At 36.6% G+C, this 27029-nt stretch overlaps 1 protein-coding gene across 2 annotated transcripts in view; it reads right to left on the reverse strand.

Moving 5' to 3' along the window:
* The window catches only part of LOC137652237 (lysosome membrane protein 2-like), a 137181-nt gene that overhangs the window by 109920 nt on the left and 232 nt on the right, over positions 1–27029 (reverse strand). Inside the window, exon 1 of one of the 2 annotated variants that reach the window (XM_068385479.1) lies at positions 25405–27029. This exon is cut by the window's right edge and continues 232 nt beyond it. In XM_068385479.1, coding sequence (XP_068241580.1) covers positions 25405–26552 — 1148 coding nt within the window. In that variant the 5' untranslated portion in view covers positions 26553–27029. Of the gene's footprint in view, positions 1–8462; positions 10078–25404 lie in introns of those variants that run through there. The other variant, XM_068385478.1, reaches the window with a different exon arrangement.

Raw genomic sequence — 27029 nt, forward strand, 5'->3', positions numbered from 1 at the left:
GTCTTTCTATGCCACCTATACCCGCATATTTTCTTAGCTCATCAATTCTATCATCTTCTCTTCCTTCCCCTGCTTCTTTTGTCGTCTCTAGGGATCCACTGTGTTATTCTTAACGTATATCTATCATTTGTCATTCTCATATGTCCTGCCCCATAGCAAACTTCCTTTCTTACTTGCTATATATATATATATTATATATATACATATAATATATATACATACATATATATTAATAATAATAATAATAATAATAGTAATAATAATAATAATAATAATAATAATAATAAATAAAATTTACCAATCAAAAGGTATTTAAGATTTTCGTTACCAGCATGAATGCAGGGAGAACAGTTGCTGCATAGCCTAAACTGTTTATATAAGCGTACCCTATAAACCAAGAAGACAAACAGTACGAGTATAATACCCTGATAGAAATCTCCAAAACAGTTTACAAGGGATTAATATCCACCAAGTCCAAAAACAGTTTGCAGAAAGCATCTTCAATGTTTAACGCCCTATAGCGAGTGGAAAATCATTGGTAAATATAAAAACAGAAGCGTAATTACCAGCCAATTGCAAGAAATTCTCAGTACAGTGGCAGAATCTTTGTGCATAAATGCAAAAAACAAACATGCCAAAGAGTATAATAAAAGTGCAAATATGTACCGCATACAATCTAAGTCTAGCTGATGCATGGAGGAGGAGCACTATCAGTCACTCGGAAACACTAAGTAAAACTTCTTTATCTGAGACAAGATACCGCGTAACGAAAATAATAAAGAGAATTCGTGTAAACTAAAGGAAAACAAGATTTCGCGTAACGAAAATAAAAAGAGAATTCGTGTAACTAAAGGAAAACAAGATTTCGCGTAACGAAAATAAAAAGAGAATTCGTGTAACTAAAAGAAAACAAGATTTCGCGTAACGAAAATAAAAAGAGGAATTACGTGTAACTAAAAGAAAACAAGATTTCGGCGTAACGAAAAATAAAAAAGAGAATTCGTTGTAACTAAAAGAAAACAAGATTTCGCGTAACGAAAATAAAAAGAGAATTCGTGTAACTAAAGAAAACAAGATTTCGCGTAACGAAAATAAAAAGAGAATTCGTGTAACTAAAAGAAAACAAGATTTCGCGTAACGAAAATAAAAAGAGAATTCGTGTAACTAAAAGAAAACAAGATTTCGCGTAACGAAAATAAAAAGAGAATTCGTGTAACTAAAAGAAAACAAGATTTCGCGTAACGAAAATAAAAAGAGAATTCGTGTAACTAAAAGAAAACAAGATTTCGCGTAACGAAAATAAAAAGAGAATTCGTGTAACTAAAAGAAAACAAGATTTCGCGTAACGAAAATAAAAAGAGAATTCGTGTAACTAAAAGAAAACAAGATTTCGCGTAACGAAAATAAAAAGAGAATTCGTGTAACTAAAGGAAAACAAGATTTCGTGAAACTAAAGAAAAACAAGATTTCGTGAAACTAAAGGAAAACAAGATTTCGTGTAACTAAAGGAAAACAAGATTTCGCGTAACGAAAATAAAAAGAGAATTCGTGTAACTAAAGGAAACAAGATTTCGCGTAACGAAAATAAAAAGAGAATTCGTGTAACTAAAGGAAAACAAGATTTCGCGTAACGAAAATAAAAAGAGAATTCGTGTAACTAAAGGAAAACTAGATTTCATGTAACTAAAGGAAAACAAGATTTCGTGTAACGAAAATAAAAAGAGAATTCGTGTAACTAAAGGAAAACAAGATTTCGCGTAACGAAAATAGAAAGAGAATTCGTGTAACTAAAGGAAAACAAGAATTCGCGTAACAAAAAGAAAGAGAATTCGTGTAACTAAAGGAAAACAAGATTTCGCGTAACGAAAAGAAAGAGAATTCGTGTAACTAAAGGAAAACAAGATTTCGCGTAACGAAAATAGAAAGAGAATTCGTGTAACTAAAGGAAAACAAGAATTCGCGTAACGAAAAGAAAGAGAATTCGTGTAACTAAAGGAAAACAAGAATTCGCGTAACGAAAAGAAAGAGAATTCGTGTAACTAAAGGAAAACAAGATTTCGCGTAACGAAAATAAAAAGAGAATTCGTGTAACTAAAGGAAAACAAGATTTCGCGTAACGAAAATAAAAAGAGAATTCGTGTAACTAAAGGAAAACAAGATTTCGTGTAACGAAAATAAAAAGAGAATTCATGTAACTGAAGGAAAACAAGATTTCGTGTAACTAAAGGAAAACAAGATTTCGCATAACGAAAATAGAAAGAGAATTCGTGTAACTAAAGGAAAATAAGAATTCGCGTAACGAAAAGAAAGAGAATTCGTGTAACTAAAGGAAAACAAGAATTCGCGTGACGAAAAGAAAGAGAATTCGTGTAACTAAAGGGAAAACAAGAATTCGTGTAACGAAAAGAAAAGAAAGAATTCAAGTAACGAGATGAGGATTATTGCACAATAAACCATTGTCAAAGTCAGTGGAATACCTAAATAGATCCACCATCAACAACAACTAAAAATTTATATATTGATTGCCTATCCCAAAATAAACACCAATGAAAACTTCTACTGTAGGTAGTATGTTGGCCAGGGCACCAGCCACCCATTGAGATACTACTGCTAGAGAGTTATGGGATCTTTTGACAGGCCAGAGAGTACTACATTGTATCCTCTCTGATTACGGTTCCTTTTCTCTTTGCCTACACACACACACACACACACACACACACACACACACACACACCGAATAGTCTGTCCTCATACATCTGACAACACTGAATTACCAAACAATTCTTCTTCACCCAAGTGGTTACTATACTATAATTGTTCAGTGGCCACTTTCCTCTTATTAAGGGTAGAAGAGACTCTTTAGCTATGGTCAGCAGCTCTTCTAGGAGAAGGGCACTCCATAATCAAACCATTGTTCTCTAGTCTTGGGTAATGCCATAGCCTCTGTACCATGGTCTTCCACTGTCTTGGGTTACACTAAGGCACGCTGTTCTGCCTTGTTTCTCTTCCTCTTGTTTTGTTAATTTTTTATAGTTTACAAAGGAGATATTTACTTAAATGTTGTTACTCTTCTTAAAAATTTTTATTTTTCCTTGTTTCCTTTCCTCACTAGGCCATTTTCCCTGTTGGAGCCCCTGGGCTTATAGCATCCTGCTTTTCCAACTAGGGTTGTAGCTTAGTAAGTAGTAGTAGTAATAATAATAATAATAATAATAATAATAACTGTCTATTCTGAAATCAAAAACCAGCTCGCTCCTATCACAGGATGTGAGGTGCAGTATCCTGGTCAACCTTTTTGTTTTGATGTAAAAGCAAGCCTGTCATGCCTTCGTTTCCAAGAATCGAGTCACTGTCTTTCCTAAAGCACACACCAGTCACACAACACAACCAAAGGCTCATGACGAAGTAAAAAACACGCCGGTAAGTAGCCTGTGTCTCATGCCTCACTGGCCCCGCTAAGCTTAACAGAGGAGAATGGTGTCTGGGGGTATAAATAAATAGGAAGCAAAAGTCTTTTAACTAGAGCTGCATTGTTAATGATAATTACAGTGCAGTGATTATTTATTATTATTAGTGGTAGTATATTACCTTTATTAGCCGCATTTGAAAGAAAAAAATCTAAAAGAATAATCTTATAAAACACTAATAAAACATACGCCATACTTATAATATCAAATGAGCAATACTGATTTTTAAAGCAACTAAATAACTGTATAGCCCGCTGAGAGAGAGAGAGAGAGAGAGAGAGAGAGAGAGAGAGAGAGAGAGAGAGAGAGAGAGAGAGAGAATGTGGCTGAAGGAAAATCAGAAACAAATTATACCAAAACCATCGAATCAAATATACTTGTTCACGTTACTTGGCGTTTCAACGGCTGGGGTCAGCAGAACAAGAAATGAAAAAGGTACAAGAGCCACCGGATGTTGGAAAAAGGCAAGCGCTACCGATTCGCTCCCGCGGCCAATAACAAACTCGGAGGCGATAAGATGATTAAGGCTGTTATCGTTATCGCTATCACGCCCTTCATATCCAGCACTATCTCGATGACCTCCTCGACAGTCTCCATCAACTCTGAAGGGTCGATTCACTCAACCTAATGGTCCAGTCCCACGAGGGCGGGTGTGGATAGAAATTGGGTGCACCAGCCACCCGTTGAGATAATACCGAAAAGAGAGTAATGCGGTCCTTTGACTGGCCAGACAGTATTTAATTGGATCCTTCTCTCTGGTTACGGTTCACTTTCCCTTTACCTACACATAAACCGAATAGTCTGGCCCAAGGATGGGAAACCTGATGCCTTAAAACCTCCGGCCTTAAGGCCGCATATGGTCTTCTGGACCATCAAGCGCAGCCTTCTACAGCCTTTGATATATGTACAATATGTGTAGTTTATTTCTGCTTTGATATCGAATATTGTGTGTTTGAAATCATTCTACTGTATGTACACACATACAAATGTGTACACACAGACAATATGAAAGTTGTGTCCAGTGATGTACCTCCCAGAGAATGAAAGCAATTTTTCCTTGAATTAAATGAATCCTAATTCAATACAACTAGCAGTTTTTCTTTATCAGCTGCAACAGCTGTTGTAGCTGACAAGGAAAAACTGCTACTTGCAGTGAGTGAGTGATTTAATGTATGATGGACGAGTTCCTGTTTTGTCATCTCCTCACTGTGATCTATATTAGTTTTAGACGAGTCAACAGATTACAGATTTTTGGAATAAAATATTTCATTTGTGCTTTCACTGATGAGTTTTAATTGTCAAAAAAAAACAACTTCCCTTAGGTAACCTTAACGGAAGGACACAAGGAACAGACATTTTAACTTCAAAAACCAAAGTCACAAAGGAGGATTTTAACTTCAAAAACCAAAGTCACAAAGGAGGACTAAGTTTTACTTCCTTATTATGATAAGTTATGCACTGATGGTGTTCCAGCTATGATCGCTAAAAATTAGGGATTTATTGAACATCTTAAGATAGCAAATAATTGATTTTTAAAACAGCTAAATGTGTTTAAAGAGATACATTTTTTTACTGGGATGTTGAATTTTTGAGATGTGGTTGTATAAAGAGTACCTACTTGCCAATATAAAATATTTGAGAATGTTATCTTGTTGATATTTACAAGTTATCTTTTCCAAAAGATTAATATTATTTTACCTTTCACTTTAATACAAAGAAACTACAAGCTTAACTAAAGTAATTTGAAAATGAAATGCTTTCGATACTATTCATTTTCTTACGGTAGTTTGAAAACTACCCAAAACTTGAATTAAATATTTCAAAATTTAGTTTTCAATATAATTCATTTACTGATAACTTGAATAAAAAGTACTTAATTCGAATATTTGAAAATTTAATGCTTTAATTTCTTATTAACCTGTTACTCTTTCTTTAGATTACTAATACATTACTTGGAGGATAAAATAACCAAAAAATTCTATGCTGTTTTAACGAGCATTAAGGAATGGCGTCCCCATCCCTGATCTGGCCTTTTCTTTACAGATTCTCCTCTGTCCTCACACCTGACAACACTGAGATCACCAAATAATTCTTCGTTCATGGGGTTAACTACTGCACTGTAATTGTTCAGCGCCTACTAAGGATAGCAGAGACCCTTCAGCTATGGTACGCAGCTCTTCTAGGAGGACACTCAAAAAGCAAACCATTGTTCTTTGGTCTTGGGTAGTGTCACAGCCTCTGAACCATGGTCTTCCACTATCGTGGGTTAGAGTTCTCTAGCTTGAGGGTACGCTCAGCCACACTATTCTATCCTTTTTTTTTCTTATTGTTTTGTTAAAGTTTGAAAAGTTTATGCATGATATATTTATTTTAATATTTTTTTCTCTTTTTTATGGCTGCTTTTCCGGGCCCGTACAGCAGGAGAACCCCACTCTCTACAGGACTTCCACTGTCGTTTTACTTTGTTCGTTCAGAGTATTTATCTTTTCATATCGCGTATTGTTTATTTACTGTTAAATAGTCACTGTCAAAAGACTCGTGAAATAAGAAAGTCTTCAGTCTCCTCTTGAAAGCCTTAATGTCTTCAATCATTCGAATGTTTCGTGGGAGCTTATTATTCTCAAAATGTTTTATTTTTCCTTGTTTGCTTTCCTCACTAGGCTATTTTTCCTGTTGGGGCCCCTGGGGTTATAGCATCCTGTTTTTCCAAGTAGGGTTGTAGCTTAGCAAATAATAACAACAACAGCGACAAAAAAATCTAAAAAAAAAAATTAATTCTTGATTGATTGGGGGCTACTGAACATCGAGGCGGTCAGGGAGGAAAGGAAGAGATTTATGAGTTTATTCTAATGTTATCCAGGTTGCGGCCACACTGGACGGTTTCAATCTTAGCCAGTCTGTGGCCAAAATGTTGACTGATCTTACAAACCATAAAATTGAATCCGAGTGTCTTCAGATGTTCACACTTCGTGCTTGTGTGTGTGTGTGTGTGTGTGTGTGTGTGTGTGTGTGTGTGTGTGTGATCAGGTGATATAAAACTCGTTTCCCAGCTTATCAATTACTCAATCCTTTTACTTTGTTTGTGTTCTTATTTGTTTTTATTCTTTTCAATTTCTCTTAAAGGCGTTTCTTTACTTATCTCTTTCGCAATGGGATGCTTTCTCTGTTGGACCCTTAGGGATGCAGATAAGCTAATAATAATAATAATAATAATAATAATAATAATTATTATTATTATTATAATAATTTCATTATTATCATAAGCGTAATAGATTTCAAGGCTTGATTAAGATAGTTAGCTAATGCCAGCACAAGTCCTTGTCTAAAGGACTGAGCTATTTTTCCCTATTGGAGCCCTTGGGCTTATAGCATCTTGCTTTCCCAACTAGGGTTGTAGCTTGGCTAATAATAATAATAATAATAATAATAATAATAATAATAATAATAATAATAATAATAATATCATCAAGACTTGTAAAATCTATTCCAAATTAGAGGGATGGGTAGCTTTGTGCAACTGACTATGGGTGTCATTTTCGAGCAGCAAGTCAATCGTAATCAATTTTAAATAGGAATATAATGCCGATATAATAAGATACTTAAATGCTCTCTCAACATACAATTGACAAGCGATTTTCAAGATTCAGATTACAACCCTAAAAGAAATATATTCTTTCTCTGATTTACACAGAAATTACCCTTTATATCTAATTCATACTTTACATTGTGTCCGTTTTTGTATGAACGCCTACGTGTTAAGGACGAAACGAAAACGATTTTAACAAACAGATAAGAATAACCGGAAAAGATTGCAAATTTTGCAACGACAGCGAATAAATAAAACAAATAAAAACCCATACTCATTTCCTTTTCTCACATACATACAAGTCACACGGTAACAGAAAGGTTAACTATTTATCAGAAACTCAAATATCCCGCTCACTGAAGTACACGGAAATCATGAAGGTTGTGAATTTGGAACATACATTCTCACGTAATTTGAATACTTAACGATCTCGACTTTTGAGAGTTCCTTACTGTAGCCTACTATGCTAACTTTAAGATCATAGCAAATAAATATACTTTTATATAAATAAAATTGTGGCTAAACCACATTTTACATCACTCTTTACTTTACAAACTCCTGCTTGAGGGTAGACTCGGGCACACTATTCTATCTTATTTCTCTTCCTTTTTTTATAGCTTATACATGAAAGATCTATTTTAATATTATTATTCTTAAAATATTTTATGTTAATTGTTCATTGCTTGTCTTGTAGTTTATTGACTCCCTTTCCACACTGAGGCTATTTTTCCATGTTGGAGCCCTTTGGCTTATAGCATCCTGCTTTTCCAACTAGGGTTGTAGCTTAGCTAATAATAATAATAATAATAATAATAATAATAATAATCCCATCTTCCCTTTCGGCTAAAAAATCGGCCTGTCACCACTATGATTCTGGCATGCAATTATATTTATTGTCAATAAGTATACACGAGTTTGTAGGCGATTTCTAATCTTTCTAATCTAAACACGCATCAACAGTGTCATTAATTCACTGGTTCCCAAAACCGTATTATGTAACAAATAATCGTCTTCATTATTTTACCAATACTTAAAACTGGTGACTCACTGCAATTATGAGTAATTATGATTAATCTGACATGCTAGCTACTGTACTGTACATTACTTATTTACGTATTACAGATTATAATTATTCAATATTTAATCTAAAAATTACGCAGGCGTAAAAACACATAGGCCTATACAGAAAATAATACTAAAATTGAAATGCCAAGTATTCAAGAGACTTTCAGTAATGCAAAATATAATTTTTTACTTCACATTTACGTGAGCGATAAAAAACAGAAGCAGAAAAAAATTCAAGATACTTTCAATAATACTAAATATATATATTTTTACGTAATATTTACGTAAGTGATAAAAAAAACTGAAACGTGAAATGCAGGTTCCGATTTGTCTCCTAGTCTCACCTTAGGCCCTTCACAGCATGCCAGAGTTTCGGATACCCATTGTAGAAATGCGGGAACGAAAAAGCAACGGCTGCACCGAAGTAGCAAGGCTTCATATCGACTAGCCCATCCGACGGACACCCTTCCACATTGCTACAATAGCACTGGTTCTCTGGCAAATCTGGTCCGTATTTGAATATGTCCTCCGGAGGCACGAAGCGGTAAGCCTCGAGTCCCTGTCGAGTCACGGTGCTGTTATACACCAAGGACAAGGTTCGACACAGCTGTCCGTTGAAGATAAATAGCTTATCCTCCTTCGAGAGCCCAGGGGGGAAGCCATTAGCATCTGTACCCCTGATGACATTGCACTCCGTCCCAAACCAAAAATCCATGAGCTGCTTTTTCTTCCAGGTTACAATCTGGTTCATTCTCGAAGGGTCGTCGAGTCCCGTGTGCATCTCGTACGGAGGTTGAAGACTATTGTTTAGTCCCATCAGTAAACCGAACTCTTTGTGAGGGTACGGTATGTCCTGGTGCATTGACCGCGCCCAATCCAGCACCCGGGATCTGTGACCCCAAAGCAGTTCCTTCACTGTTACAGTCCTGATCGTGTCGAAATTCTTGACCTTCTTCATCACCTTCATGATAGTTTTGACGACGCCAGTATTCTTAACCATTTCGGCTGCGTTCACGAAGGGAATATTTACGGTGGTGACCACATCCTCCTCCCTCCCTTCAGAGAGATGATGCTGGAAGGTGTACAGAGGCCGCCCTTGGTACCTAACAGTACCATCATCATTGTAATGAACGTTTTCTTTGAGTTCACGGTATGCATACACGTATGGCCCCATTTCGACGACTCTTGGGGGGTCTCCTGCCATAAATTGTGACGGATTCGTCAGGTTGAAGATGCGGACTGAGTAGTAAGCTGGCACCGTCGCCGCCCTCCACATGTGGTCCTTGGGAGAGCCATCCTTCATGACAAGGCCGTCCATTAAAGAGTCGTGGATGAAACTGTCCATCCAAGCTAAAACTGCCATCAGGGATATGAAGCTGACGAGGGCCATTGTTAGCAGACACTGCCAGCGACAGCAGCAACAGCGGTTCTTTCTGAATAGACAGCATGGCTGTTTCCTCCCTCGCCGTCCCTTCTCTCGAAATGGTTTGATTTCAGTACGATTTGGGCTGTCGTTGTCAGAACTGCAGAGACAGCACCTCACTTGCTTTGTCTTGACGAGTGCCTCCAACTCTTCTTCTGTCATGCGCTCGTCAGATGTTTCACCTCTCTCGTCGTCTCCGTCTTCTGACATTTCTTCTTTTTTGGTCATTTCGGGAATTAGAGTACGTTCAAGATCCATTGTTAATTTCAGTGATCAAAAAACAGGAGGGTAATAATCTCGAGCTAAGGCTTAAATTTAGGACGTGTTTTAGGCATTCGTGATGTTGAGTACCCGAAACAAACCTATTTCGCAGTATACTTCTACCACACTGATGTATTTTTAATTTAAGCGTCTTTTCTTCATCAACTCAAAACTACCCAACTTATACTATAATTCACTCTAAAAATCAATCCAAATAGACATTTCCCGGGGTAAAACCACAGCTAATCACTCTGCCACAAATCACTAGACCCTGCCGTCGCTAGGCACAATGATATACTGCAGGCTTATGCCAATAAGCCGAGCTTTGGCCTGTCTTATCTGCTAACAATGCTGATACAAATATAACACAGGTGGAGGGAGGTGGGGGATGTGACTCCCTTAACCTGCAAGCCCCCAAGTGTCGCCCACCACCCAACATGCCGGAAAACAAAACAAGAAAAGCGGAAGTATTTCCTGACAAACAATGCCGGGATAAATTTCCATAAAAATGCAACTAAAAATTATGATATTTATGACATACATAATTCAATACAAAATTAAACATTCGAAACGGATATGGTTCCTTATCTTTTATCAACTGTTACTTATCAAAGATCTTATCTGTCCAGTTATATTTCATCATTTCTTAGTCACTTGAGTTGCTTATAAAAATACGAGAAATTTGAAGATCCACCTTATTTATCATTAAAATTAGCTTAAATGAGGAAAAAATTTATTTAACATTATAGATCATTCAGATTTATACCAAGAAATTGAAATATCCGACATGACATGGGACTATGTCCCAAGGTAGGCCTATATAGATGTTTCATAGTCTATGTCTGTCGCCTTAATAATCAATGGCAAGTTTTTCTTTTTTTATATTTATGGAACTAAGATCCTACACTTTCATAAATCGAAGTATGGTTCTCTCAATAGTTTACAAATTAATACAAAGAACGGGTAAAATACCGACTCGCCGACACTCATTTTCTAGCACAGACTACACTAATTTCCAAAACAGACGATATATCAAAATGAAGACTAACATGGAAACCCATAATTGAAACCCGCCATGTCTTGGTCACTGGAGATGAAACAAAAGACCAATAAAAGTTGAAAACTGATCTTGAAGAACTTCCGCTCACCGCGTTTTCTGAGTAACAGAAAACTTCTTCACCCAATGCCTTAACCGCATCATCTCTCTCTCTCTCTCTCTCTCTCTCTCTCTCTCTCTCTCTCTCTCTCTCTCTCTCTCTCTCAGCAAGATGTTTTATTCACGTTTCCCCCCACGAACCGTATTTAGACGTCATCACTAAAAAAATGCCGAATCAATGCACATTATGAGACAACCTTTGCCCTAAAAATTCCCTCAACTTCAGAAAGAATATATGAACAATCTTAAACATTTCTGCTCAAAACACACACACTCACTACATTACTAATTCAAAGATTATGCAGCAGTACCAACATATAGGCCTATGATATGACTAAGCAGTGTCATAAAGATTTAAAATAATCAAAATGATATAAATCTGATTAATATTATTATTTGCTAAGCTACAACCTCAGTTGGAAAAGCAGGATGCTATAAGCCCAGGGGCTCCAACAGGGAAAATAGCCCAGTGAGGAAAAAAAACAGGCAACAAAACATTTTAAGAACAGTGACATTAAAATAAATATCTTTTATACAGGCCTAAAATACAAAAACTTTAAAAAAAAAGAAGAGAAATAAGACAGAATAGTGTGCCTGAGTGTACCCTCAAGCAAGAGAACTCTAACCCAAGACAGTGAAGACCGTGTTACAGAGGCTATGGCACTATCCAAGACAAGAGAACAATGATCTGATTTTGAAGTGTCCTCCTAGAAGAGCTGCTTACCATAGCTAACAGTCTCTCTTCTACCCTTACCAAGAGGAAAGTGGCCATTGAAATATTAGTGTAGTGACACCTTGGGTTAAGAAGAATTGTTTGGTAATCTCAGTATTGTCACGTGTATGCGGACAGAAAGGATATGTGAAGAATGTATTTTCTGTACTGAAGAAACCCCAACCCCAGTTAGGGTAACCAGACTTTAAATATTCATAAACATGTTATTTTTAAATCACAATTTAAATACCTCAAACGTATATTCATGACAAATATATGAGAAATTTATTGGTCATTTGTCAGTTGAAACTGTTATTTAAAAACATAATTTACACTGTAGTGCCATAGCCTCTGTAACATGGTCTTCCACTGTCTTGGGATAGAGTTCTCATGCTTGAGGGTATACTCGGGTACACTTTTCTCTTCCTCTTGTTTTGTTAAAGTTTTTATAGTCTATATAGTAAATAATTATTTCAATGCAGTTACTGTTCTTAAATTATTTTATTTTCCTTGCTTCCTTTCCTCTCTGGGCTATTTTCCCCGTTGGGGCCCATGGGCTTTATAGCATCCTGTTTTTCCAACAAGGGTTGTAGCTTAGCAAGTAGTAGTAGTAGTAGTAATAATAATAATAATAATAGCACGAGAGCATACTTAGGTAAACAACAAGTAGGTAGCAAGCCCATGTGTATACAAACCGTGGTGGAGGTAGTAGATAACTCGTACACATGCATTCAAATCCTACTTCAAATTGTAGTTTATCACCAGCCATAACTAGTCCACTGCAGGACAAAGGCCTCAGACGTCCTTCCACTCCCCCTGCTTATGGTCTTTCTATGCTAGTTTATACCCGCAAATTTCTTTAGCTCGTCAAGCCATCGTCTTCTCTTCTTTCCCCAGCTTCCCCTACTTCCCTATTTTCTTGGAACCCATTCTGTTATTCCTAATGTCCATCTATTAACTGCCATTCTCATTATATGTCCTGCCCATTTCTTTTTTCTTACATACTGGTAGAATAACCTATACTTTAGTTTGCTCTTGTATCCATGTTGCAACTCTCTCTCTCTCTCTCTCTCTCTCTCTCACACACACATATATATATATATATATATATATATATATATATATATATATATATATATATATATATATATATATATATGTGTGTGTGTGTGTGTGTGAGTATCCATCTATCATCCGTAAAATTAAAAGCCATCTACCCTCAAGATTTAGTAGTGTATCTAACTTGGTTTTGTAGATTAACTTTTATATGAAACCCTAAGATAGAAAAAAAACGATGACTAGTAAATAGTCAGAGAAACAAAAAGAAACAAATTATGGCGATATTCAAGTACAAATTGGAGAGTAGATAGCATAGTATCATGACAGCATTAGGAATATATGCATCGTTTTGATAAACTAAGTTTTAAAGATATCTCTTTTCTATGATTTGATGAATATAGTTCCATTAGACAGGAAAATATATATAAATAATAAAAACCTTTTAGTTAACACATTGGGTATTCTACTATGAAACTAGATAACATCCACATTAACACAGAAAGAATATACAGTCCAAATATACACAAAGAGAAATCTGAAAGATCTCTTAAAATAAATTATCAATAATCTACACTAACTAAACTACTTGTGCTTCCAATGCTCCGATCTGGCCAGTGCATGTGCACCCAACCCTCCATCGTGCTTAATTCTTCAATATCACCATCATCGAACCTTTATTTATACTTGTCATAAGACGTTACACAATTGACAACATTGTTCCTTAAAATATGTCTGGTTGGTCTACATTTCATTTCTTGTAAATGTTTTTTAGGACAAACTATGTTCCTTTTCGTTAAAAATTTAGATCCTGTTTGCAATCATTTGTAGGCCTCCCTGGGATTTATCAAGTGATCTTAGTTTAAAACATCATTAAAGTAAAATCTATCTAGGTTAATTTGAATTTGAATATATATTCAAGATTCTGAAATAACTATTATCAGAAACAGTGCAACATCGTAGTCAAACAAATATCCTTTTAAAAAAAATCCAACATTTATATGTACTAAAAACTACACTAACACTCCAAACCTAGACACAAAGAGTAACGGACTCAGCAGTAGTAGTACAATACCTCTAGTTTCTTTAGTGGAAAAGGTTGAATAATTGGATAATGATTAGTGCCCCTACGGTGCTTACAACATCATGTGGGTATCCTTCTTAGTCAGTCCTTGGTCTTTGTCACTGCCCTACAACGCGGCCAATGCCCTTACCCTGACAACATCGTTTTACAGACTTGCATGGTGATGAACGTCTGGGGTTAAGTCTAAACCTTAAGATGATTATATTAACCAGCTTTCCATTAGTTCATCGTTATTTTATATCTTTCTTTAAGAAACTAATCGAAAATCCATATGTTAGGACATAGCAATGACATTACTTGCATTGAAAAATTAACAAATATTTTTTTCCAGCTACATGATGCTAGCAAGACCCACAAAATAGGTCTTCACTACTGGTATCGCTCAACGAACTGATGTATAGTATATCATCAGGTCAATTAGTATTGGCTACGATCTATCAGGCCCATCCATTATCCATAGGACATACGTCTGGCAGATCAAACCAAGCAACAAAGGAGTCACGTACGGGTTTGGGAAGATCGCATTGATATACTGGTAATTGAACTTGGCCTGCCCAAATATACCATGCATAAATAAGGTAAATTTATTCTACACCCAAAAAACATAGTTCTAATATCTTCTCAGTTAGTATGATTAGAAAAGAAATCATCATATTTTGACAGTTCTTTGTCAATGAACAGGGTTAAACTACAACCCTTTACTGTCACTTTAGTCGGATTATGGTCTTTATATTTAAATGATAAATAAAGAAAATAACAATTACCATTGAGTAACTTCATCTCTAAATACAGAACTTGCGTAGTAATTATTATAAGTAATCGTTGTTACACCCGTTTCTTCAAATCTGGATAGGCCTACGGCCTAATCCTATGAACCTCTGAATTTTAAGAGAATTAAGTCTCTCTCTCTCTCTCTCTCTCTCTCTCTCTCTCTCTCTCTCTCTCTCTCACACATATATAATATATTACGCACATTTTACATTTTGTGTCAGCGCAACTAATTCTTTCTGGATTTCTGCTTCAACGAATTCAATATTAGGCAAAACCACATCCCGTCTGTCACTCATGCTAACAGACAACGAGATTCTGCACTCCAGGTGAAGGGCAAGTTCATTTTCAAGATACATAATGCTCTCTCTCTCTCTCTCTCTCTCTCTCTCTCTCTCTCTCTCTCTCTCTCTCTCTCTCTCTCTCTCTCTCACACACACACACAAAAGGCCCACAAGACTGTACAGTTAATTCCCTTTAGTTTCCCCATTTAGGTCTTGCTGATCTCAGTCAAGGGCTCAAAGATCACGAAAACTCTCTCTCTCTCTCTCTCTCTCTCTCTCTCTCTCAAAAGGTCCGCAAGAATGTCAAGGGCTCAAACATCACAAAAATTCGAAACATTATACAATTTGGAATGCATTTAAAAATAGAAAAAAGTAATTCATGGAAATATGATTATACATTAATCAAATGTTTATTATAATAACAAGCTTGACCTAATCACACGAGGACGTGTGGCAAAATCTATCTTCCTTTACCTCTGATAAAATCCTCCTTCGATCTACAAGTGTGTCTGGGCCTTTCTAACGCGTGTAGATAGGCCTAAAAGCCCTCAGATGCTGCTTATCTTTAGGACACCTATCAGTGAATGTATATTACTTCTACGCCAAGATCATCTGAGATTAGCATGGAAACTATAGGCCTAGTTCTACACGCTAAGAGACGTGTCCATCTGACTACATACTCTTACGCTATGAAACGTTGGTAGGGAAATCTGTGTTTGCTGAAGAAATTACAATAATTGCAAACAACGAAACGTTTTTCAAAGTATTTCACGCACCAAGTAATGAGCGAAAATAATGAAACCTTATCGCCAGGTAAATGCTATCATTTGGGAGCCGTAAGTATGTCAACCACGAGTTATCATGACTTTAGGCCTACGCCACATTAATAAGTCAACGGTAATTGACTACAAACATAAAAATATATGACGGAACAATATCAGTAGAGTTAATTAAAGCAATGGTATGAAAAGAACATAAAAATATATGACGGAACAATATCAGTAGAGTTAATTAAAGCAATGGTATGAAAAGACAAAGAAAAGAAAAACATACATCAATTTCTAGAGATCATTATATATAGTACATTTGTTACAATGAGCTAATCATAAATACACATACATAATGTCAGATTCTTCATCCAAGTAAGGGTTCAATTGACAATTAAAGGATACCCAATATTTGACCCAGAGACTTTGAACTAACAAATAAATACTATTACTGCTTATTACAGTTAACGCCTTGATAGTAAACTGTTTAATCTTGACCATCATGTTGAAGATTTATCACAATGGCAAAACATTACCATTTATAGTTCGATTATGTTAGACCACCAAAATTCATGTATATGATTTGAGGTTTAAACGACACTCCATTAAGCATAATATGCCTGTACTTGTACTAGAGTTCACATCACAAATACCTCGTATATATTATGGCAGATGGTACTTTTGTACTCGAGTTTTAATTTGTCCACAAATTCAGTCTAGTTCATGCTTTCACCAATATTATTGTCATCATTATTACTAGCTAAACTACAACTCTTGTTGGAAAAGCAGGAAGCTATAAACCTAAGGGCTCCAACAGGAACAAATAGCCCAGTGAGGACAGGAAATAAAGAAATAAACTACAAGAGAAGTAATAAACAATATAAAATATTATAAGATAAGACCAAATACACAAACCATGAAGCACATACGGCTATTGAAATTTGAATACCATTAGCCAAGTGAGTCATACCAATGACCACAAACCACAAATTTCTTCCCAGATATAGCAGTAAGGAAGGTCCCATCCACCACAACCAGACTTCGATAATTGAGCTTAACCCCAACATTTATATATAGACGGGTTGCAATTAGTAGTTTCTTGACAATTCCACTCCATTACTAATTATACATTGAACTCAAATATTCACAACCAAACCAATTCTTGTTTTTTTTTCTTTTTAAGTCTGCTGTAGTCATTTAAACTTGTCTGCACAGAAAATCCTCATCTGAAGTTTGTATTCATAGTTTGATAATGCGATTAAATTCTTTAGTGTAAATTGTTTCACTATACTGTAATCTTTTAATATACAATACCAAAAGATTTATAAGTTTCGAGGATTTTTTTTTAATGTAATTTTTAGATTCGCAGTTAATCGTTGTGAAAGATTGTCGAATTTGTTTACAATACAATGGATTATAATTATTATTTTCATTACTAGCTAAGCTACAATCATAGTTGCAAAAGCAGAATGCTACAAGCTCACAGGCTCCAACAGGGAATATTAGCCCGGGGGGGGGGGGAAATAAGGAAACAGAATAGTGTACCTGAGTGTACCCTCAAGCAAGAGAACTCGGACCAGTAATTGCCTGTAAGTACAGGATAAACAAATCGACTAGATATCTATGTAAAATAAAACTGGATATTTATTTAGTCATTAGTGAATTATGTTGAACCACATGGAAATGAACGCAGAAAATACAAGTCTTGTAAAACAACATCCTAATGTTAAAAAATTACAAAAGTTTGCATACAATGCCAATCATTATAAGCCAAATATTTTTTTTTTTAAATATAGATAGGACAGGATACATAATATATCCTCTAATAACCAACTTCCCACAGAGACTGAAAAAGAAAACGTACACTTTGTTCCGTCTTTCAAAGAAAATGTGACTAGATAGATGGAAGCAGCCTACTTTCCTGCTTAATCTACAGATAATTCTTTAATCTTTCAAATATCCTCCTCAACTCTGATTTATTGAACAAAATAAAAAGAATCAGTAAAACTTCAAAAGTTCGAAGTTGGAGCAAATGTTTTTATGTAGACCAGGCTGACATGAGTCTGTTTATAGCCTAGTTTATATATGACATATCTGTTTTGACGTTGTTAATAGTTTATATGACATATCTATTTTGACGTTGTTACTGTTTTTAGAACGATTAATTGTTAATTTGTTCTCATCATTTATTTCCATATTTCCTTTCCTCACTGGGCTATTTTTCCCTATTGGAGACCTTGGGCTTATAGCATCTTGCTTTTCCAACTAGGGTTGTAGCTTGGCTAGTAATAATAATAATAATAATACCAGATTACATCTTAGTGACAATAACTTCGTTAAAAGTATAAATTCACATGCAGATAGAAACGACATTTTGTATATTAAGCCTATATTATGATATAAAGGGACAGGTAAGAGTTGCCAGCTAGTGACTTTCGAAACTTAAATCACCGAAATTAGTTCGATTACAGATTAGTCATGTTTGTTTATATTAAAGATATACCGCAATTGCCTAATGAAATGAAAGATTATAATTTTATAAAGTTCCTAGCGTTTTGAACTAATGTACAAAATAAAATCTCTTCTTAATATATCAACTCAAAATATTTATTATGACTAACAGAGTTGCTTCAGATATACTACGTAGTCTGGAAGTCTTTGCTGTCAACTATGTCATAGCTTTCAATTTCATGAGTCTAAATTGTCTTGATAAACAGGTTGACATAAGCTTCTCTTCATAGTTTATATACAACAGATCTATTTTAACGCTGTTATTGATCTTAAAATCTATTTTCTTTATTCATTACTATTACTTCTCAAATACATTTTATTAATTAGCTTTCTAACAGGATTTATTCCCCTGTTTAAGCACCCAGCTAGTAAAATAATAATAATAATAATAATAACAATGACAACTGAATACTGGAAAATCCCGTATCTTGCCCGGACCAATTTCTTAACAATTGTTATATATGCCATTATCATTATCATTGAACTGAAATTCTTAATTGAAAAGGCAATATGTTACAAACCATGGAAATAGTAGTAAGGAAAAACAAACTGAGAAGGAAATTTTATACCAAAAAAACAAAAAAGCAAATGTTACTAAGACCATTAAATTCGAAGGCGTGGACAGTTTCTTTTTAATTTATCTTTGCAGAAAATGTGACTAGAGTTTTTCTTTCTTGAAGTTGTAGCTTGACTAATATAATTAATAATACTATGGCTGACTCCAACTGACCAATGACTTTGACCTACTAGTGGGAAGAAATTTAGCCAACACCTTAAAGCTAACCTTAGCCTAAATAAGTGCATAATCGGTACTCAAATAATGATAGAGAAATGGGGTTAACCAGAAGCTCAAAATAAGTGTCTTTATTGAGCAACGATCAGATAACAGAACCCTAAAATAGGATCAAAGAATCGTCAATTATTCCAACACGCAAGACAAATATTAGCCTAGTAACTTTTTCCTTAAAACCAAATTAATAACATTAAGAATTTCTGGCTTAGTTTCTAAAATTAGCATTCTAACACACTCCATGCAGGCAAACGCACTTGCCCTTGAAGTTATACAGCGCTTGGCACGTAAAACTTACCAGGCAACTTTAGCCCCGAACACCTTTTTCTTATAGGGTCCAGTAATCGATTGACAGCTTCTTTATAAGACTGGACGAGATATTATCATTACTATTTGTTATAGTACCATTATAACTATCTAAGCTACAAACTTTTACGTGGAAAATAGGATGTTCTAAGGACAAGGGCTCCAACAGGGAAAATAATGCAGCGAAGAAAGGAAATACGGAAACAGAATTGTGCCTGTGTGTACCCTCAAGCAAGATAACCCGAGACAGTGGAAGACCAAGGTACAGAGGATATGGCACTACTCAAGAATAGAGAATGGTTGATTTTGGAGTGTTCTCCTAGAAGAGCTGCTTACCATGCTAGAAATCTCTCTTCTACCCTTACCAAGAGGAAAGTAAACACTGAACAATTATAGTGTAGTAGTTAACCCCTTGAGTGAAGATTTTTTTTCGGCTACCCTAGTGTTGCCAGTTGTATGGGAAAAGAAGAGAATAATAAAGAATAAGCCAGAATATTCGGTGCATGAGTAGCCAAACGAAAAATGAGCCTAACTAATGTAGCACTGTCTGGCCAGTCAAAGAACCCAATAACTCTCTAGCAGTAGTATCTCAACGACTAGCTAATATCCTGCCAAAATTTTACACTTAAAATTTAAGCTTATTACATTTCTGGGTGGCCTCTAATTTACTCTTGTTACTATATTTCCACCTAATTATGAAACAGATGTAAACAGAGTATCATAAAATTAGTTAGGTTACGTTCAATACGTGTAGGCCTACTTAACTCTATCAACACTCGCTCAACGGATTTTGTACTGAATGAGGAATGAAAATAAAAACCAGAGTAAAATGACGGAAATAGAACTAAAGAGTCGAAAGAGAAGAGCGAAGCACCTTAGGCCGACACAAGACTACCATAGGACATTGACGGAATCGTTTAGATTTGTCACGCAATGCACACTGAAACTGGTATGGGATCCCCCCCCCCCCACTCAACTCACACGGCATGGGGTTAAGGTTACCGTCCCCCAACCCTCTTTCCCATGGCATAGCATTGGTTACGGCCAATGGCTCCTTGTCCGGATGTCAGTAGTTTGAGAATAGTAAAGTATTAAACCACATTAAGTTATTTCCTCCCTACTTCCCATCTACAAAATAGGCTAAAATTCTGTAGGGTAAATGGACAATGACTGTGACGTAATGCTCCATTAACATGTTTCATCATTAACCTAATTGAACGCTAAATAAAGAATTTATTCTAGAATTTGCCAAATACAGGTTAAGAAAATAAACCAATATGTTACCTGCGTTCGGTAGTATTGCCAATTTTTTAGGTAACTTCATTAGCATGTTCATTGTAACTACAGTACAACAGCAAGAAGTCTACTGTCCTAACGAAGCTAAACTTATGTTTATTTTTAGGTAAATATGTTGACCTTCCATACATAAAGAACCAAACACGGACGTCGACGTAAAGTTCAATTATATAAAATAAACTAAGTCATGAACACAGCCATATGCACCTGTCAACACAAACACACGAAAGTACTCTCTAAGATTAATAAATCCACAAAATACTAACAAACTAGAAAAAATATACACCCGAGAATAAGAAGCTTTTATAAACAGAAAACCAGCATTCTCAAAATAACCTACAAATAAATAGTAAAAATACACATGCATAGACCTACTCTGAATAACACACGTAACTATGAAAAACCCTCAGTGCAGACCTCCGCCACGCCAGCTTATTTCTCGAAACCTGCTTGCCTTTCCCAAAATCAGTTTAGACCGTATGCGTATTAAATTATGTGAGATGGTTTGCGTCAATTTTGTATAAGGAAAAATTGAAGAAACTTGTTACAAAGGAATTCATGTGTTCAACTATTTAATTGACAAAATGTAAATATTGTTTTTTGTTATTTGAAATAAAAGTTAAAAAAAAAAAGACCGTAGGCGTATGTGAAGTCTGTGTGACAATCATGTAGTTAGGATTAATTCGGGCAACCTTTTGCTCGACCTTGACCTTTGACCTATGACTTTCAAAATTGAATCACTTCCACGTCTCAACATAACAATTAATCCCTGAAAGTTTCACTACTCTGAGTAAAATTGTGGTCAGGAAGATGTTTAGATGTTTACAAACAAACAGGGACGAAAACATAACCTCCTCCCAACTTCGTTGACGGATATGGTAACCAGCTACTTAACATACACAACCCACAATATAATCTGTCAGCAACTGCACACAGAATTGGGGCATTGGAACGCAAAACCCGCATTGTTGCCTCCTCGCGAGACACGTCTCACGTTACTTGCAGACAAGGGACGCATTCCACCGTGCCAGTTCAAGACTCATTTGATATGCAAGGTGGGAGACCGACGGAATCTTTCTCCCAGCGCGGAGAACTAGGCAGGAATTGCCGACGGCTGGCTGGCCGGTAGCAGGATTAATCGAGGAGTTTATTTATCCTGGTTGGTGCAAAGAGAGTAACATTGGTCACTGTAAAGACGTAGATTCAAATGACCAGTATGTAGCCTATGCATGGCAGTATTATTATTATTATTATTGTTATTATTATTACTAGCTAAACTAGAATCCTAGTTGGAAAAGCAAGATGCTCTAAGCCCAAGGCCTCCAACAGGGAGGAGAGGAAATAAGGAAATACATAAACGATATGAGAAGTAATGAACAATTAAAATAAAATACTTTAAAAACAGTGATAACACTAAAACATATATTTCATATATAAACTAAAAAAAGACTTATGTCAGCCTGTTCAACAGAAAAACATTCTCTGCAAGTTTGAACTTTTGAAGTTCCATCGATTCTACTACCTGGTTAGGAAAATCATTCCACAATCTGGCCACGGATGGAATAAAACTTCTAGAATACTGTGTAGTATTGAGTCTCATGATGGAAAATACAAGACATAGAATGAACTGCACCCAGGACGATAGAGTCTAGGATGATCAGAACTATGAAAAAATCGTATGCAACATCCACAAAGAAGTAACTAAACGACAATGAATAACTACAGTACATCAGGAATAAGAAACTTATGAGACAGTAAGATCTCCAACAAATCAAAATGAGATTTAGCAGCTAAAGACGACTTGAAACAAGGCAGAATGAAAGAATTAAATATTGCAATCCTTCCCTGGAGGGGGGGGGGGGGGCAATAAACTGAGCAAAAAATCTAAGCTGAGTATAGTTTAAAAGTTTAAAGGCCGCTCATGAATGACAGAGGAAAGGGGCAGTGACATTGTCCTATCAAGCAGTGTAATGCTCTAGACTGACCATATATGCATATGATCAGCGCCAAGCCCACTCTCCCTCCAAGCCGGGACCAAGGAGGGTCAGACAACGGCTGCTGATGACTCAGAAGATAGAGGCCTCTAGACTTCCCCAAACCCCCATCCTTAACTCACAAGGATGATAAGGTTGCTACGACCGAAGGAACCAACGAGTGTTATCGGGCCTCAAACCCAAGCCTGGCGTTCACGAGTTAGGGACGTTACCACATCGGCCACCACAACCCTACATTAAGGGGTCGGTTGCCTGATTGCACCCTCACCAATGCCTTCTATCAAAAGTATCCTCTACCACCAAACCTTTACATATCATCCTTCACTTTACCTCGCCATCTAAATCTCTGCCTCCCTCTTGATCTTCTTCCCCTAACAGGTTTCTCCCAAGCTCTCTTTACTCCCTCCCCATCATCCATCCTCATTTGTATAAGATATGAATACCCTAGGAGGGTATACCAAAATGGGCAAAATAATGACTGAACCAGTTCAAACACTTAAAAACATTCCGGAAGTTCTTCAACCATTAACTTTGGAGAGAAGTTATTAACGGTCTGGGACATGAGGGAAAAATTACATTCATTACCTTAAATATAGAGGTATAATGGCAGGGAGCCACCAGAACAGTCTCACGATTCAGTCTATAAATCTTCATCTGGGGCACTCAACTCGGCCTATCATCATTTCGACTAGACCTACCACCATCCTATCTGAACCTTTGATTTGCATGGTTTACTTATTTCTGTATTTCTTTTCTTCAGTGAACCATTTTTTCTTCTTGAAGCCCATTGAGCTTACAGCATCCTGCTTAGCTAATAATAATAATAATAATAATAATAATAATAATAGCAGACTTGACGTGTTTGTCAAAGTTCATTAAAATAATATCAATTCAACTTTGAAATGAATTTACAGCGATCAACACTATCAATATATACTAAAAATACACTAGCAACCAGATTAGTCTACAAGTGGTTGGCTGAATTAGGGGACACACGGTGTGCAGGTGTTAAGCTACCCCACCTGCCATTAGCAAATGCCTCTCCCCATTTTAAAGGAAATCCATCCGTCAAGGCTACGAACACCTGCTTCGAGAATACCAAAATAACTTTCAATTTCAAGGACTGGAGATGCTACCACTGGTTGCACTAACTTGTATAATTATTCTAAATACTAGTGATCGTTAGAAATTAAAACCGGGAAATAAAAAAAAATCTTAACTGGGCTATACAAGGCACTAGAAGAATTGGAAAACGTGGGCCTACATGGCTGAGGACTATGAAGCGTGAAGTAAGAGGTGACGAATTTTACTTTACTTTTTTTTTACTTTTACGGGTTTATTTCTCGCCCTCCATCAGACACTAAAAGTCAGTTCCGGCGGACCTTGGTGTGTGAAAATAACTTCATTCCAGTTAATATTTTGCTCTGTATCTTATCAGTTATTTCGCTAGCATTTGTATTCAGGCTTAATAGTTTTCAGGTCACTATTATAACACTTTCTAAAAAGATAAGTCGTCAGGTTTTTCTTGAAAGCTGCCACAATTTTGCTATTCTAACGAGTCCCTTTCCATCAATGGGGGGAGGAGGAGTTGGATGCTGTATGAACATAATTAAATAAATTAAGACACACCAAAGAGTACATTTCAATTTACGAAAACCAACCAAGCAACTGATGAAAAATAAAACATACATTTATACCAGCAATCAATAAGATAGTTTTAATAAAGATAAAATTGCCTCTGATAACAGTCTATGACTAGAGTTATGGGTTCCTTTGACTGGCCAGACAATATATTGGATCCTTCTCTCTGGTTACGGTTCATTTTCCCCTTGCCTAAACGAACACCGAATAGTCTGGCATATACATTCTCCTCTGACCTCATACACATGACAACACTGAGATTACCATACAATTATCCTTTGCTCATGGGGTTAACTACTGCTCTAATTGTTCAGTGGGTACTTTACTCTTGGTAAGGGTAGAAGAGAGACTGTATCGTAAGCAGCTCTAATAGGAGAAGGTCACTCCAAAATCAAACCATTGTTCTTGTCTTGGGTAGTGCCACAGCCTCTGTGCTATGGTCTTCCACAGCTTGGGTTAGAGTTCTCTTGCTTGAAGGTACAATCAGGAACGCTATTCTATCTTATTTTATAACTTTTTATTAATTGTCTATAGTTTATATACTGTTCTTATTTTTTTCCGTTTCCTTTCCTCACTGGGCTATTTTCCCTGTTGGAGCCCCTGGGCTTATAGCATCCTGCTTTTCCAACTAGGGTTGTAGGTTAGCAAGTAATAATAATAATAATAATAACGAGGGAAAGCGACGAGCTATAGTTACATTGCTGTCACTGACCACGTGTAACTAGCCATTACGTAACCTAGCATTCAAATATATATATATATATATATATATATATATATATATATATATATATATATATGCACACACACACACATATATATATATATATTCCGTCTGCAAAGTAAATTTATATTACAAATATGATTCAATTAATCAATTACCTAATAACAGAGAGAGAGAGAGAGAGAGAGAGAGAGAGAGAGAGAGAGAGAGAGAGAGAGAGAGAGAGAGACCAAAACATTATTCAAGAAAAAAAGAGCTAAGAATTGCAGAGCATAATGCAAAGGAAAATAACGATGATGCTATATCCAAAACATTCTCAATAATTCGGCTAAGTACTTATCTGAGGATTTTAGAGTACTCTTTACAGTTTTTATTCCATACACATCATGATATATATATATATATATATATATATATATATATATATATATATATATATATATATATATATATATATACACAACATAAATATTTAAATACTTAAAGATAACATTTACTCCCGCTTCTTCCTACCTTAGGCCACGCACAACATGGCGAAGCTTTGGATCGCCGTTGTAGAAATGTGGGAAGGAAAACCCAACAGAGGCACCCCAGTAGCAGGGCTTCATGTCGAGAATTCCCGTCGGAGGACATCCTCCTCCGCTGCAGAAGCACGAATTCTGCGGGTGGTCTTTGCCGTAGGCGAAGATGTCATCGGGGGGAACGAACCGGTAGGCCGAGATACCTGATTGTGTCACAGTTTCGTTGTAGACCAGAGGTAGGGCTCGACACAGCTGCCCGTTGAAAATATATAGGGTCTCGTCCTTCGTGACCCCGGGAGCGAAACCATTGGCATCCGTGCCCCTGATCTCATTGCAGAAGTCGCCACTCCAAAAGTCTAGACTCTTGTGGCCATTCCAAGAGACGATTTGATTCATCTTGGCAGCATCGCCTTTTCCAGTATGCATTGTGTAGGGTTCTTGAACGGAGTCATTGAAGCCTACCAGCAGACCAAATAGCTGGTGAGGGTAGGGCACTTCCTGAAGAGTTCGTGCCCAGTCCATGACCCGTGACCTATGACCCCACAACAATTCACCGACTGTCAGTCTTCTGATGGTATCGAACCCATGGATTTTCTTAGCATACTGTATAATAGTCCTTAAGAAACCGGCTTCTTTCACGGCGTCAGCTGCGTTCACGAAGGGTATGTTCACGGTAATTATCGTGTCTTCCTGGCCACCGATCGACATCTCCGGCTGGAAGAAATAAAGAGGTTTAGTCCTGTAAGAGACAGACCCATTCGTGTGAAACCTAACTTGCTGTTTGCTCTCTTTCATAAGATAAACATAGGGTCCTGTCTCCTTCACCCGGGGTCTGTCGCCATTCATAAACTCCTCCGGGTTCGTCAGGTTGAACACGAAGACTCTGTAGTAGACGGGGACAGGGGTATCGACCCACGCCTCGTACTTCTGACTGCCCTGTCGAAGGACCATCTGGTCGACAGCAACCGTATGGACAACTGTGTCGTATCCTGCAAGCATGAAGATGACCGTGGCGGCGCACCAGACGGCCAGCATCCAAAGACAGCATCGACAGCGAGCGCTTTTGTTCACGCGGTTGACCACGGCTCGCATGCGCTTGTTGCTGGCGGTCTCGTAGCCTTCGTCAGGTAAGCGACCCATTGTCACTTTTGAATGTCAAAATCAAAAGCTTATTTCTGTTGCACGATTATTTCGTTAAACTCTGGTTCATATCTCTTAGACAGCCTCTCTTTACGAACCAATCTTCTAACGTATATCAAAGACATTGATATGCTGCTGAAACTCTTAAATTCGTTTAGATATATTTATCAGACTTCACATTGGGCTCATCTATTCATCCTTAAAAAGCTTTTTGAGACTGAAGTATGTAATCGACACTTCACCCATAAAATACACTTCCAGGGGACTTCTCACATATCACTTCAGTTTAAAAAAATCTCACAACCTACACATTTTGGATCTTCACTTTCCCATGCATCAAAATTCCCACACCGGTAATGACAAGAAGCTTATTTCTAACCCGGGAGGTTTTCTTCAACCATCATTAAAACTTTATTGATAATATCCAATACCCATAGGAAATACTATTCGTCACCACTAGACCTACGGTAGGACTTC

This window comes from Palaemon carinicauda, chromosome 13 (genome assembly GCF_036898095.1).
Source record: "Palaemon carinicauda isolate YSFRI2023 chromosome 13, ASM3689809v2, whole genome shotgun sequence".
NCBI classification, from domain to species: domain Eukaryota; kingdom Metazoa; phylum Arthropoda; class Malacostraca; order Decapoda; family Palaemonidae; genus Palaemon; species Palaemon carinicauda.